The sequence below is a fragment of the Ctenocephalides felis genome, unplaced genomic scaffold, assembly GCF_003426905.1.
Source record: "Ctenocephalides felis isolate EL2017-DRISC unplaced genomic scaffold, ASM342690v1 CF-g0.4_SCAFFOLD_00845, whole genome shotgun sequence".
NCBI classification, from domain to species: Eukaryota; Metazoa; Arthropoda; class Insecta; order Siphonaptera; family Pulicidae; genus Ctenocephalides; species Ctenocephalides felis.
The window spans coordinates 6,245,197-6,259,578 of NW_020536999.1; the positions used below are offsets into that span (position 1 = coordinate 6,245,197).

General features: G+C 29.2%; 2 protein-coding genes across 2 annotated transcripts; both read right to left on the reverse strand.

Moving 5' to 3' along the window:
- Positions 1 to 906: 906 nt before the first annotated feature.
- LOC113371166 (zinc finger protein 345-like) lies at positions 907 to 2,287 on the reverse strand. The gene is made up of 2 exons (XM_026611813.1): positions 2,226 to 2,287; positions 907 to 2,150 (listed from the first exon to the last, which is right to left on the reverse strand). The coding sequence occupies exon 2, from the start codon at positions 2,116 to 2,118 to the stop codon at positions 907 to 909; it is 1,212 nt and encodes a 403-aa protein (XP_026467598.1). The 5' UTR covers positions 2,119 to 2,150; positions 2,226 to 2,287.
- Positions 2,288 to 4,348: 2,061 nt separating this feature from the next.
- Positions 4,349 to 13,508, reverse strand: LOC113371175 (zinc finger protein 420-like). Its single transcript, XM_026611820.1, has 5 exons — positions 12,938 to 13,508; positions 12,824 to 12,853; positions 10,806 to 10,859; positions 4,991 to 5,454; positions 4,349 to 4,849 (listed from the first exon to the last, which is right to left on the reverse strand). The coding sequence occupies exons 1-5, from the start codon at positions 13,386 to 13,388 to the stop codon at positions 4,349 to 4,351; spliced, it is 1,500 nt and encodes a 499-aa protein (XP_026467605.1). The 5' UTR covers positions 13,389 to 13,508.
- Positions 13,509 to 14,382: the final 874 nt, after the last annotated feature.

A 14,382-nucleotide genomic window follows, 5' to 3' on the forward strand; every position in this document is an offset into this window, starting at 1 on the left:
AGTTTATTGATTAGAAATTATTTCTATATTATTCGTAGTTTCTATAAATCTTTGAAGTTATTAAAATGGAAAATATTTTTTAGGCAAGACATATATTACTGTTGTATAAAGAATGAGATTATATCGCCAGCGAAAAAGTAAAAAAAATACAAGCAGTCAATGAATGTATGTTAATTTTAATTACATGAAGTTCTTCAAACACAATTACATGGCGAGTGAAGTTGCGAAAACAATATTTAAAACAATTCAAGACGATGTTAACTGAGCATATTAATAATTTAAACCATAATATAAATTTTTTCAAGCCAAAAATTTTACATTTTGAAGAGAACGTAATTAAAAGAAGTGTGGGAGTTGTGATGATTATGATAATATGTTATATTATAAACTGCCAACATATAAAAATATATCAAATTTATTGACTATAAAAATATTACGATATCAAAAATATACATGACAAGTCCAATTGGTTTTTACAAATCATCACCAGCCTGCTTGATTTCCCCACAGAAGATTCGCGAAGGGGTTGTTTTTACAATTGCATAACCACAGAGTCATAAACAAACGCTTCGACAATACGGCCCTGAACGAAACAAACATGTGGTTCCTAAATAGCATGTCAAAATTTCTTTTCATTGTTTCATTTCATTTCAAAATTAAGAAATTGGATTTTCTGGTGAAAATCATAAACTTCTTTGGGAAGTTAATAATAATGAAAATTGTAGAATTTTAGAAAAAATGGTTGGACTTTGAATAAAACAAAAATAAATAGCATTTGTACTATGTATTGATATTATTACATACAATTCACCGATTACGAATAACACAGTTGTTGCTGAAATATATATTAAATAAAGCGCAATTGATATGGTAAATCAATATAAGTTGTGTAATGGATAAGGATTATTAGGTCAGGCAGTTTCTTGACTGATTCAACAGTTTTGTTGACTTTTTTATTACAGTTTGTTCTCTAGTATGTTTTCTTCTTTCATGTTGCATTAATATAGGTTTTGTTTTGAATGTTTTATTGCACGTCTCACATTCATAAGGTCTTTCTTCAGTATGCACTGATAAATGCTGCCTTAAATTACCTAAATCTGAAAATCTCTTATTGCATATGTTGCACTCATGAGGCCGTTCACCAGTATGCACTAATGAATGCTTTCTTAAATTACTTATCAGTGCAAATCTTTTATTGCATATTTTGCACTCATAAGAGCGTTCTCCAGAATGAACCTCTTCATGTCTTTTTAACAAGCTTTTCATTCTGAACGTTTTATTACATATATCACATGAGTAAGGACGTTCACCAGAATGCACTGTTAAATGGTTTCTTAAAGTACTTGACTGTGAAAATCTTTGATTGCATATATTACACTCATAAGGCCGTTCTCCAGTATGTACTATTTTATGTTGAGTTAATGTATGTTTTGTTTTGAATTTTTTATTGCATATTTCACAATCATAAGCACGTTCTTCAGTATGCACCGATGAATGCTTTCTTAAATTACTTATCAGTGCAAATCTTTTATTGCATATTTTGCACTCATGAGGCCGTTCTCCAGTGTGGATCATTTCATGTCGGATTAAGCTATTTTTTGCTGTGAATGTTTTATTGCATATTTCACAGATATACGGGCATTCTTCAGTATGCACTGATAAATGCTCTCTTAATCTATATGACTGTAAAAATCTTTTATTGCATATTTTGCACTCATGAGGCCGTTCCCCAGAGTGAATCGCTTCATGTCTCTTCAAGCTATTTTTTGTTGTGAATATTTTACTGCATGATTTACATTTATATGATTGCAAGTTTTTAGTTGTTTCCCTTTTGCCTGAAACTTTTTCAAATGATTTATTGATGCTATCCACTAAATTACTTGATGTATTGATTTCTTCGTTACATATATAAGAACTTTCATCTTGGTCATCAATCGTCTCTTGTTTTATTTCCTCGTCAATTGTAACCTCAGATTTAAGAAATTGCTGCAGACATATATCATCATCCATATATAAATCTGATGTATTGTCATAATTATCAAATTCCTGTTTCACTTGAGGATAATCATCGATCGGTTCGGTTTTAATTGTTTTGTTAGAATCTGTTTCTTCAGACATTTTTGAGGCTAGTTTGGTTACAGTAGAGAAGTCTAAGTGTATAATAAATATGTTTCGAAATTTACTAATTCGTTTACTATTTAATATAATATAATACTAGCACTGACCTTCATACTATTATGTTAAATTTCTCATTCAACCTTAATTCCATAAAACACTTTGACATTTCTCCTCCATTTTGTTTTGATCAACGTGTGATCAGGTTGGACAACATTAAGCACATTTTAAATGCGAATTTTTCGGCGGCAAAATTTGAAATCCGAAATTATTATTAATTTTAACAGAAAAACATAAAATCTGAACATACGAAAGTTTTTGAGGGGGAACAAATAAATATATACGTGTTTTCATTAAGAAACCATAAAAAATATGTATGCACTTGTGGGAATCAAAGAGGCTATGAGTTTTTAAGAAAAACAATATTCATATCATGACATTTTGTATAGATAATGATAATTTTTAATACATTTTTATAAAACATAGAAATATATTTCTGTTAATTCATATATTTCTATACGGTAACCTACGACATCTACAATGAAGATACAATAACTACTAAGATTACTAAATTTGCTCATTCAAATAATAGATAAACATCAATATGGTTTCCTCCCTTCATCAAATACACAAGGGCCCTAATAGATTTGTCTAATACCATCAGTCAGCACCTTGAGGAAAATATGCATACTAACAGCTGCCATTTTTATTGATTTACAAAAAGCTTTGGCATTACTCAATAAACTAATTTTGATTTCGATTTGGGTGTAGAAGATTTGTCTTACAGCATAATTAAAGATTTCCTCATGGAAAGGATGATAACCTGTGGAGTCCCACAAGGTTCTGTATTAGGACCTTTATTACATCTATTATACACCAATAACATTAAAGACGCTTAAAAATTAAAGGGTAGATACATATTATATGCAGAGGATACTGCGATAGGATAAGGATAAAAAAAAGACTCGAAGATACTATAAACACGGACATGAAAATATACATTGAGTGGCTAACTGAAAATAAACTAACAATTAACATCGATAAAACAAAATACATATATTTCAAACATAGAAAAAATACCGAGAACACTAAACTAAATATTAACGTAAATAATAGAGAAATAGAAGAAGTGGAAAGCATAAAACACTTAGGACTGATAATAAATGAAAAACTGACATGGACAGAACATATAAACAAAATAAAAAGAAACATAGGAACATTAACAGGGGCATTGAAAAGGATCCACTTTTTCGGCAAAAAAAATAAAATACTAATTCTTAAAACACAAATAATATCTATAATTTTATATGGAATAACTTGAGAGGAAATATCATATGGAGCGCAGTAAAATATATAATGAATTGCCAAATGATATTAAGATGACCAATGATGACGATAAATTCAAAAGAAAAATAAAGAAATACTATAAGGAAATTGAAGACAAAGAAGACTGAAGAGTTATATATAAAAATATTTTAATTATAATAGATATTATATTAATGAAATAGTCAAATGATAAATGTATACATATTATATGAAAACTGTTTTTCATAATCTCTCATACCAGGCAACTCTGCCTGACTGAGATATGAAAATAATGTATATATATATATATATATATATATATATAATTTAAAAAAAAATATATATATATAAAAAACCACGAATAATACAAATTAATTCAATAAACTTACGTTTCTTACACGACACGGATTTTTCATTTGTTTTTTTTTATTTCCATTAAAATTATTTACTGAAGACGGGATAAATTATTCTACCGATCCACATATTTTTTAATCAAATCGAGATTTCTACTAGGACGTAACCTTAAAATCTAATTACGTATGTGGCGTACGCCCTCGCACGTGACACGACGACCAATCACAACCGACCCGTATAGAAATGATATCATCGAGAGCGAATGACGAATCATTGGCACTCGACTCTTATTTGCCGTAACGCACTTCCGTTGCATTTGCACAGATTTACACCCTAGTCGCGCCTAAAAGAGTTTTACTAAGAATATTGAAGAATTGAAGAACAAAAATAGTAATGTTTCGAATAAAACAAAAATAAATAGATTTTGTACTATGTATTGATATTATTAAACAATTACATACAAGGCACTAGTTAGAATAACTGAAATATATATTAAATAAAGTGCATTTAATATCCTGTGTATCAATATAAGTTGAGTGATTGATGAGGATTATAAGGCCAGACAGTTTCTAGGCTAATTTATCAGTTTTGTTGACTGTTTTTTTACAGTTTGTTCTCTAGAATGTCTTCTTTCATGTTGCCTTAATGAATGTTTAGTTTTGAATGTTTTATTGCATGTCTCACATTCATAAGGGCGTTCTTCAGTATGCACTGATAAATGCTGTTTTAAACTACTTAACTGTGAAAATGTTTTATCGCATATATTACACTCATGACAGCGTTCTCCAGTATGTACTATTTCATGTTGAGTTAATGTTTGTTTTGTTTTGAATTTTTTATTGCAAATTTCACATTCATAAGGTCGTTCTTCACTATGCACTGATAAATGAGATATTAAATTACCTATCAGTGCAAATCTTTTATTGCATATTTTGCACTCATGAGGCTGTTCTCCAGTATGGATCATTTCATGTCGGATTAAGCTATTTTTTGCTGCGAATGTTTTATTGCATATTTCGCACACGTAAGGACATTCTCCAGTATGAACTGATAAATGCTGTCTTAAATAACTTATCTGTAAAAATGTTTTATTACATATTTTGCACTCATAAGAGCGTTCTGCAGAATGGACTGCTTTATGTTGTTTTAAAAATTTTTTCATTTTGAATGTTTTATTACATATTTCACATGTGTAAGGTCGTTCTTCAGTATGCACTGATAAATGCTGTCTTAAATTACTTGACTGTGAAAATCTTTTATTGCATATTTTGCACTCATAAGGGCGTTCCCCAGTGTGAATCATTTCATGTTGTTGTAAGCCTTGTTTTGCTGTGAATGTTTTATTGCATGATTCACATTTATATTTCAACTTACTAGTTGTCTTACGCTTTCCTGAAACTTTTTCCATTGATTTGTTCGTACTATCTACTATCATACTTGATTCACTGATCTCTTCTTTACATAGGGAAGAACTTTCATCTAATACAGTTTTGTTTGTACTAGTCAAATCATCTTGGTCGTCAATTGTCTCTAGTTTGATTTCCTCGTCAATTGTAACCTCGGATTTAAGAAATTGCTGCAGACAGAAATCTGATGTATTTTCACAATCATCAAATTCCTGTTTCACTTGAAGATAATCATCGATCCGTTCGGTTTTAATTGTTTTGTTTGAATTTGTTTCTACAGACATGTTTGAAGTTTGTAGGTTATAATAAATAAACTGGTGATGATTTCTTAAAATTGAGAAGTCTAAGTGTATAATAATATATGTGTTATGATTTTCACTATTTTGTTTGTTGTTTAATATGATATAATGCTAACACTGACCTTTTAGCTAAATTTATCTTCGAATTTAACTTTAACAGTTCCATAAACCACTTTGATATTTCTCCACTATATGTGTTTTACAAACCCGTGATCAGGTTGGACAACATTGAGCACATTTTAAATGCGAGTTTTTCGGCGGCAAAATTTGAAATCCTAAATTATTATTAATTTTAACAGAAAATATATAATCTCAATATACAAAAGTTTTTGAGGAGGGGACAAATATATATATATATATATATATATGTGTGTTATATATGTGTGATATATATATGTGTTGAAATTTTAATAATTTTGATGTAGAGATATGTTAGAATCAGTTTTCAGGGCAATACATCAATTAAAAACTTGTATAAACTTATAACATTCTTATTACGTTTCGGAAATTAAATTTATATTATTTATATTTTTTATTATTTATATAAAATCTAGAATACTTGATAAATTATATTGAGCACTCTAACTGAACTATAGATACGGAGACTGCAATGTGATATCATTAGAAACAATTAACCTATTAATTACTCTGCAAATGAGTAAATAACAACTCTGTTTATTGCTTAATCTACTTATTCAATTTTTTCTTTGTTTGAAGTTACCGTGGAATCGAAAAAGAAATTATCTAGTGTTCAATCTCATAAACGCAAACATGCGAAAGATTAAATTAATTATTGGGCATTATTGAAAAATTGCGAGCTGATTTAGTTGAAACGGAACTGATTAAAAAATATGAACAAATTATAATCGGGATAATGAAAAATGGGGAGTCAGTGCTTATAAAATGGCATGTTTATCCCGAGAAATTGAATTGTAACATTTGCTTTTGTTGCAAATGTTTCGCATCTGTTGAACTTTGAATGTTGAAAACATGCGTGGAACAAATATGAAAAATGGAAGCAAAATTTACTTTGGAACGAAAATCTTAAGGCTTTTTTTATACCTTGTGGTGTCCATACTCTAAACTTAATAATTATTAACTAAGCAGAAATAATACATATCAAATATAATTAGTTTTTCGTCAATATAGTTCAAGAAATGTGTAATTTCTTTGCATTTTTACTCATTTTTCGACAATACTTCTAAAATAAAAAAAAAATAAAAATTTAACTTTAAAACAACAATCTGATAATCTGAATATAACGAGAAAGCAAGGATGAATACAATTCGGCTCCTACGATATCAATAAGGAGACGTTTACGACCCAATTTTGGATATTGTGAAAGATAAAATTAAATTAAAATTTAAAAAATCCAACATGAAATACGAGTGTTATGATTGAAAACAACAAGATAGTTTTTCTTAGCTGTCTTGGCATGATTTGCTCAATAGAATAAATCGCACAATAAATAAGTAAAATGTTTCAAAACCCAAATATTAATATTGCACATACGTTAAAAATAATTGAAATTTTGAGAATATTTGATTATAATCAACCCGCGAATTATATATATTCCGATTTTGATAAATATTTATACACGATTATTCGGATTTTGATAAATCTTTCTGAAGTTTGTTAAGGAAACTTTTTAGGATATATGTGATTATAAAGTACTGGGATGTGTGTGCAATATTGTAGAAATAAATGGAAAAAATTGCAAAAATCAACATGTCATTGTTTGCATTGAAAACAAATGAAAACTATCACCTGCCAAAAATTTCAATTTACTCATGAACCTAGACAATATTAGAATATGTGTAATAAATTTATCATTACAAATAAGAAAAATGAAATGTCTACATTATTATTGCCGAAAAACGGCTGAGATGTGCCAGAAATTAAAATATTAGGTTGTCAAATATCTCCCTTCCGCCTTTTTGTATTATAAACCAAGAGCAAAAAAGCGGAAGGGAGATATTTGACAACCTAATAATATAAAATACAATATACGTATGGCAGATCGAATTATACACATATGAACAAATATGACAAATTAATTCACTTAAAATATGAAATTAAGTATTAATCACGGCCGGTCCTACCTTTAATGCGATGCGCACGCCTTAGGGGGCGCCTACATAAGATTCCGATATTAAATTATCAATATAGTTTTATTTTTCAATATATAATGTCTTTGCATCTTTTAGTAATCTTTCCACAGTATTTTTAAAATTCGTACAAATTTCACTTTATAACAACAAATGGGAAAGTAAAGATGAATACATACAATTCGGCACTCACGATATCGATTAGGAGAAGTTTAAGATGCAATTTTGGATATCTTAAATAATAAAAAAACAGTGCGCGTAAGGATCACACGCGATTGAAGTAAAACTTATTTGCTACTGTACAAAATGGCATTTAAGTAAAAATAAATACATCGTATAACAATTTTGAATAATGTTTATTTGTAATATGGTAACACTCGTGATGCACACATTTATTAGTGTCGTCAATCATTATACACATTTATATAACGATAAATTATAAATTATATATTTATGATTGCATTAAAAATATGTATAATATTTACGAACAATAATGTAATCAAAGTCGTACTTGAAATATGACATGATCGTTTTAAAGTAATTGCTGATTAATAAATTCTATAATATTCATTCACACAGTGGATTATGTTAAACAACGCCAAAACAAATATTGTTTTTGCAAATTAACTCATCCTGTAACAATTTTGTTTGAAGAACTTCATGTAATTAAAATTAACATACATTCATTTACTGTTTGTATTTTTTTACTTTTTCGCTGACGATATAATCTCATTCCTTGAACAGCTGTAATATCCGTCTTGCCTAACAAATTGAAGCCATACTTTTATATTTGTTTTATTTATCAAGCCCTGCATATAGCTTGATCTATGAATCATTTGCTATTTTATGTAAACGTTAGTTAATGCAATGATCGTCATCAATATTACGAGGTAATAAATTAACCATATTAGTAATGTCAACAGGCACATTTATAATTTGGCCAAACATTCCAAATCGTCTAATTTGCATGAAACACAACATAGGTGAAATTAACCTTTCAGATACAGTATCTAGTTTAGGTAGATAATTTGGTATAGGTGGAAATACAAACCCGCTAAACTTACACAAAGTGGGAATTTCACCCGAATTTAATGCCTTTCGACAAGTTTGACATCCAACCTGATTATTTTATCCAACCTAACCCATGTCGCGCCTAAAGAAGTTTTACTTCAAAAAATGTTTAGAGACTACGAGCTAAATACAAAACTCAAGTGAAAGTCGACACATTTTGTTTTGTTTTCGACACATGATTTGACATTTGATGTATTTTTTGTTTTGCTCGCAGACTAGATCGAATAATTGCGATAGCTGCGCCTACTAGCGTCGTAGTGTTCAACTTCACGTTGGCGTTTTCGTTGCATTTGTACGGACTTACACCCGTGTCGCGCCTAATGAAGTTTTTACACCCATGTCGCGCCTAAAGAAGTTTTACTTCAAAAATGCATATAAATTTGCAGAAGGCAGCTTTTACCACTCTAAATTCTTCTGAATTTACATGTTGTTGTAAGTTCGATCATTTTCTTAACAATTACCACAAAAAAAATGCCGTCCGAACATCGTCTTTCGTACTACCGGTCAAATGACCGGTCGCGGTCGGTAAGACAGTATAAAATTTTTTTTCCAAAAGTAAAAATTGAAAAAACAAATTTACATTGAAAAATGTATCATACTCACATATTAGGAAAAGTCATGAAGACTGATGACCATTCAATTACGTTTAACACTATTCCTACCGGGACCGGTCAAATGACCGTTTTTGATTTTTCTATTAGTATTTTTCATATTAAACGTCATTGAATCGTCATCAAACTTCATGACTTTTTCTAATATGTGAGTATGATACATTTTTCAATGTAAATCTGTATTTTCAGATTTTTATTTTTGTAAAAAAAATTGTATACTGCCTTACCTACCGCGACCGGTCATTTGACCGGCAGTACGAAAGACGATGTTCGGACGGCATTTTTTGTAGTAGTTGTTAAGAATATGATCGAACTTACGAGAAAATGTAAATTCAGAAGAATTTAGAGTGGTAAAAACTGTCTTCTGCAAATTTATATGCATTTTTTCCTATTCTGTATGCACGCTGCGCATATGAGGCAAGGTGTATAAATATTGCACTTCTACGGTATACAAAGTGGGTTTTCTCATTTTTGCTCAATGTCTTTTTTACTAAGAAATCCAAACAACAAATTGATAGGTTTTGTTCTGAATCCGAAGGTTGGTTCAACTACATTGATAGCAATCAAAATTGTTGTAAAAGACCACGTATTATTATCGACAAACATATATTTTCAATAAAGGTAAGGTGTAAATTTATTCAACACATGTTCAATAATATTCAGGAAAACGTAGTATAAAATTCTAGTAACTGTTCAATATACGATGTAAATATAATTATGCCCAGCAAATCGCACAAATGGGGTGTAAAATTTTGATAACCGTCTAGTATAATCCATTATTAAAATATGTCTTAACATAAAATGTTTGAATATGAAATCATTGATTTAGAATTATTTTATAAATAAATATATAACTTATCTTAAAACTAATTTAATGTTAATTACTCATATAGATATTTATATATACTGAATGACGATATATTATTACATATTGATCAGAATTTTTAAGTTTGCATGATGTATATAGTAAATCGATGAGCAATATCACAAATATATGTAAAATGGTTTAGACAACTTGCAAAGATCTTAAGATATTATATGAAATGATGTTTGAAATAAATCTTCTACATTTTCCAAATTTTAAACATGCTTCCAGCTTAGAATGCTCTAATTAGGTATTTATAAAAAAAGTATCATATGCCTAAATCGATACAGTAAAGAAAACGTTTTATCAAGGACACATGCACGTTTAGTTTGTAATTTGAAAACGCAACTAAAACGAAACCGTTACGTAACCGAGCAACAAAATGGCTGCGATAGTATGTGTATGTGTATAACATATGTGTGACTTCTATGTTACGTACACGCAATGTTATTCTGGTTACGTTAGATTAACGTAGTAATTACACTTTGTAATTTGCTTGGTATTAACACATCAAATTATATTGAAAACTAAAACTGATATTTAAAAAATCGGTTTACAGTTTCCTAAATTAAAAGTTCCAATATAACTTTATATTATTTTAGTCCTTGTTTTGATTTTATATATGTATCTTTCTATGATATTATTATGATTATCAATGCAAAAAATATTACTGTTTGATAAAACTATATATCCAACTTTAAAAATGTGAGTGTTTAAACCTACGATGGATCGATTGAAGAAAATGCAGGAACAGAAAATTATTAAAAGATAATTATAGTAAAAGAAATTTTTTTTTCTTTTCAGTATTTTATGAATTATTAATTAGCAGTATTTATTTGGTAATGAATTGGTGATAATGAGTTGATGGTGAGTCTCTATATATAAATACTGATTCTTTACAATAGTTTTGGTTCGGATCAAAGAACCTAATGACATTGCTTGCAGAAGATTAAGCTTTAAAGATTCAAATATAAAGGGAAACGCCCGCAGGAAGTTAATAGACTAATACGTAGAAAACTGAGAAATTCTTTGAAGATTTATAACCATGGTTTCATTGCAATGAAACCGTATTATCAAAATCGCTAGTTTGATGCAAAAAAATTTAAACGTTTTTACCATCCTACTTAAAGCTAAACTTTTAGTAAAAAAAGAAATTGTGATGGTAGGTACAATTGAAGCAATATAACATCTACAAATACTGGTAGAACTAAAAATCAAGGACTTAACTCAAATAATATTTACAATTTTGGAAGCTAAGAAAGAAGATTCTAATTTCCACTTACATACACATATGTTGAAAAAATTACACTAATACGGGAGTCAATTCAATTGGTATTAGCGTCGTGTTTGGTGTAGATGTCATTCATAAAGTAGCCAAAAATCATTCGGTAAAATATGAATTTTAGAGAGAATTTATCAAAAATTTACATTACTTTGTATTTATTCATGATAAATCCATTGTTTTCACATAAAGAAAAATACGGGAAGACGATGTACAAGGACTTTCTATTACAATTAACTTCCCGTATAGTTCCAACAAGAATTCAGAAAAAAATCAACAAGATCAAAACAGATTCCCTAAAAGAAAATATTCCAGATAATGTTTCAGAAAGATGATAGGGCGAACAAAATCAGCCAAAAACGTAAAAGTGCGTGTGCAGAAAATACACTCTAAGAAAAAAAATCGTAAAAAATTGGATAAAATAGAATAAAATGCTGATTTCGCATTCTAAAACAAAAGAAATATTTTGTATTTGTATTTATAAACTCTTAAACTAGCATTAACTCTTCAATCAATACTGAAAAATATAGATTTTGCATGACCGGTCATTTGACCGGTCGCGGTAGGAATAGTGTTAAAAGAGTTAAAATATTTTAACAAAGAATCAAAGTTATTTTCAGGAATGCAAGTAATTTTATCATCGACATATCTATAATAAAGGAAAAATTCAACATTAGATTTAGATTAGATTAGATTAGAACAATAAAAATGTTATAAGTTCATACAAGTTTTTAATTGATGTATTGCCTTGAAGACTGATTCTCATATATATATAGACTAAAGGCTAGACCTGCCTTTGCTAAAAACTAATCCGCACATCTCCGTTCAAAGTATTCTTCATTTGTTCAAAAATGACGGCATTTACATAGAATTTTGGGTTTGATATAAAAAGCCGCGAATATAGGAATTGGATCGCAATTTTTTTGGCCGCGAATAGCGAAAACGCGAATAAGGAACTTCTACTTAACCAGCATTTGTACTATGTATTTATATTATTAAACAATTACATACAATACACTAACTATGAGTAACAAACAGAATAATATAATGCACCAATTAATATTCTGTATTCATATAAGTTCTGTAATTATAAAGACTGTTTTTTTAGAGTTTGTTTCCTACTATGTCCTATTTCATGTCGCATTAATAAATGTTTAGTTTTGAATGTCTTATTGCATGTCTTGCATTCATAAGGTCGTTCTTCAATATGCAGTGATAAATGCTTTCTTAAATTACCTGCCTGTGAAAATCTTTTATTGCATATTTTGCACTCATAAGGCTGTTCTCCAGTATGTACAATTTTATGGTGCCTTAATATAGATTTAGTTTTGAATGTTTTATTGCATGTCTCACATTCATAAGGTCGTTCTTCACTATGCACTGATAAATGCCCTTTTAAACTACTTGACTGTGTAAATCTTTTATTGCATATTTTGCACTCATGAGGCCGTTCTCCAGTATGTATTATTTTATGTTCAGTTAATGCTTGTTTTGTTTTGAATTTTTTATTGCACATTTCACAATCATAAGCACGTTCTTCATTATGCATTAATATATGTCTTTTTAAATGACTTAACACTAAAAATGTTTTTTTGCATATTACACACTCATGAGGGCGTACTCCAGTATGGACCAGTTTATGCTGGTTTAAGTATTCTTTCAATCTGAATTTTTCATTACATATTTCACAAATATAAGGACGTTCTCCGGTATGCACTGATAAATGCCTTCTTAAATGACTTGACTGTGAAAATCTTTTATTGCATATATTACACTCATGACAGCGTTCTCCAGTATGTACTATTTCATGTTGAGTTAAATTTTGTTTTGTTTTGAATTTTTTATTGCATATTTCACAATCATAAGCACGTTCTTCACTATGCACTGATGAATGCTTTCTTAAATTACTTATCAGTGCAAATCTTTTATTGCATATTTTGCACTCATGAGGCCGTTCTCCAGTGTGGATCATTTCATGTTGTTTTAAGCTATTTTTTGTTGTGAATGTTTTATTGCATATTTCGCACACATAAGGATGTTCTCCAGTATGAACTGATAAATGCTGTCTTAAATTACTTGACTGTGAAAATCTTTTATTGCATAGTTTGCACTTATAAGAGCGTTCTGCAGAATGGATCCTTTCATGTTGTTTTAAGATATTTTTTGTTTTGAATGTTTTATTGCATGATTCACTTTTATACGGTTTCAAGTTATTAGTTGTTTTAGTTTTTGCTGAAACTTCTTCAAATGATTTGTTTGTGCTATCCACTAAATTACTTGAATTACTGACCTCTTCAACCCTTATATTAGAACTTTCATCTAAAACTGTTTGTTTGTGTTAGTCACGTCTTCTTGGTCATAAATCGTCTCTTGTTTTATTTTCCTCGTCAACTGTAACCTCGGATTTAAGAAATTGCTGCAGACATATATCATCATCCATATACAAATCTGATGTATTTTCACAATCACCAAATTCCTGTTTCACTTGAGGATAATCATCGAACGGTTCGATTTTATTGTTGTGTTTGAATTTGTTTCTTCAGACATTTTTGAGGTTAGTTTGGTTATAATAAACAAACTGGTGATGAGTTCTTAAAAATTGAGAAGTCTAAGTGTATAATAATAATATATGTGTTACAATATTTACTAATTCGTTTATTGTTTAATATGATTTAACACTAGCACTGACCTTTTAACTAAATTTATCTTCGAATTTAACTTTAATAATTCCATTAACCACTTTGACGTTTCTCCTTCATTTTGTTTTATAAACAACAGATCAAGTTGAAGTTAAAAACAAATCAGCTGTGAGTTTTTCGGCGGCAAATTTGAAATCGCAACACAATTGAAAAGTGAATGTTCATATTTTTCAGTTTCAGATTATGCTGAGACTTGCAACGACAAACATATTATAATTTTTTATGGCTTTTTAACAACGTTTTTTGGGCGAGCTGTATATATATATA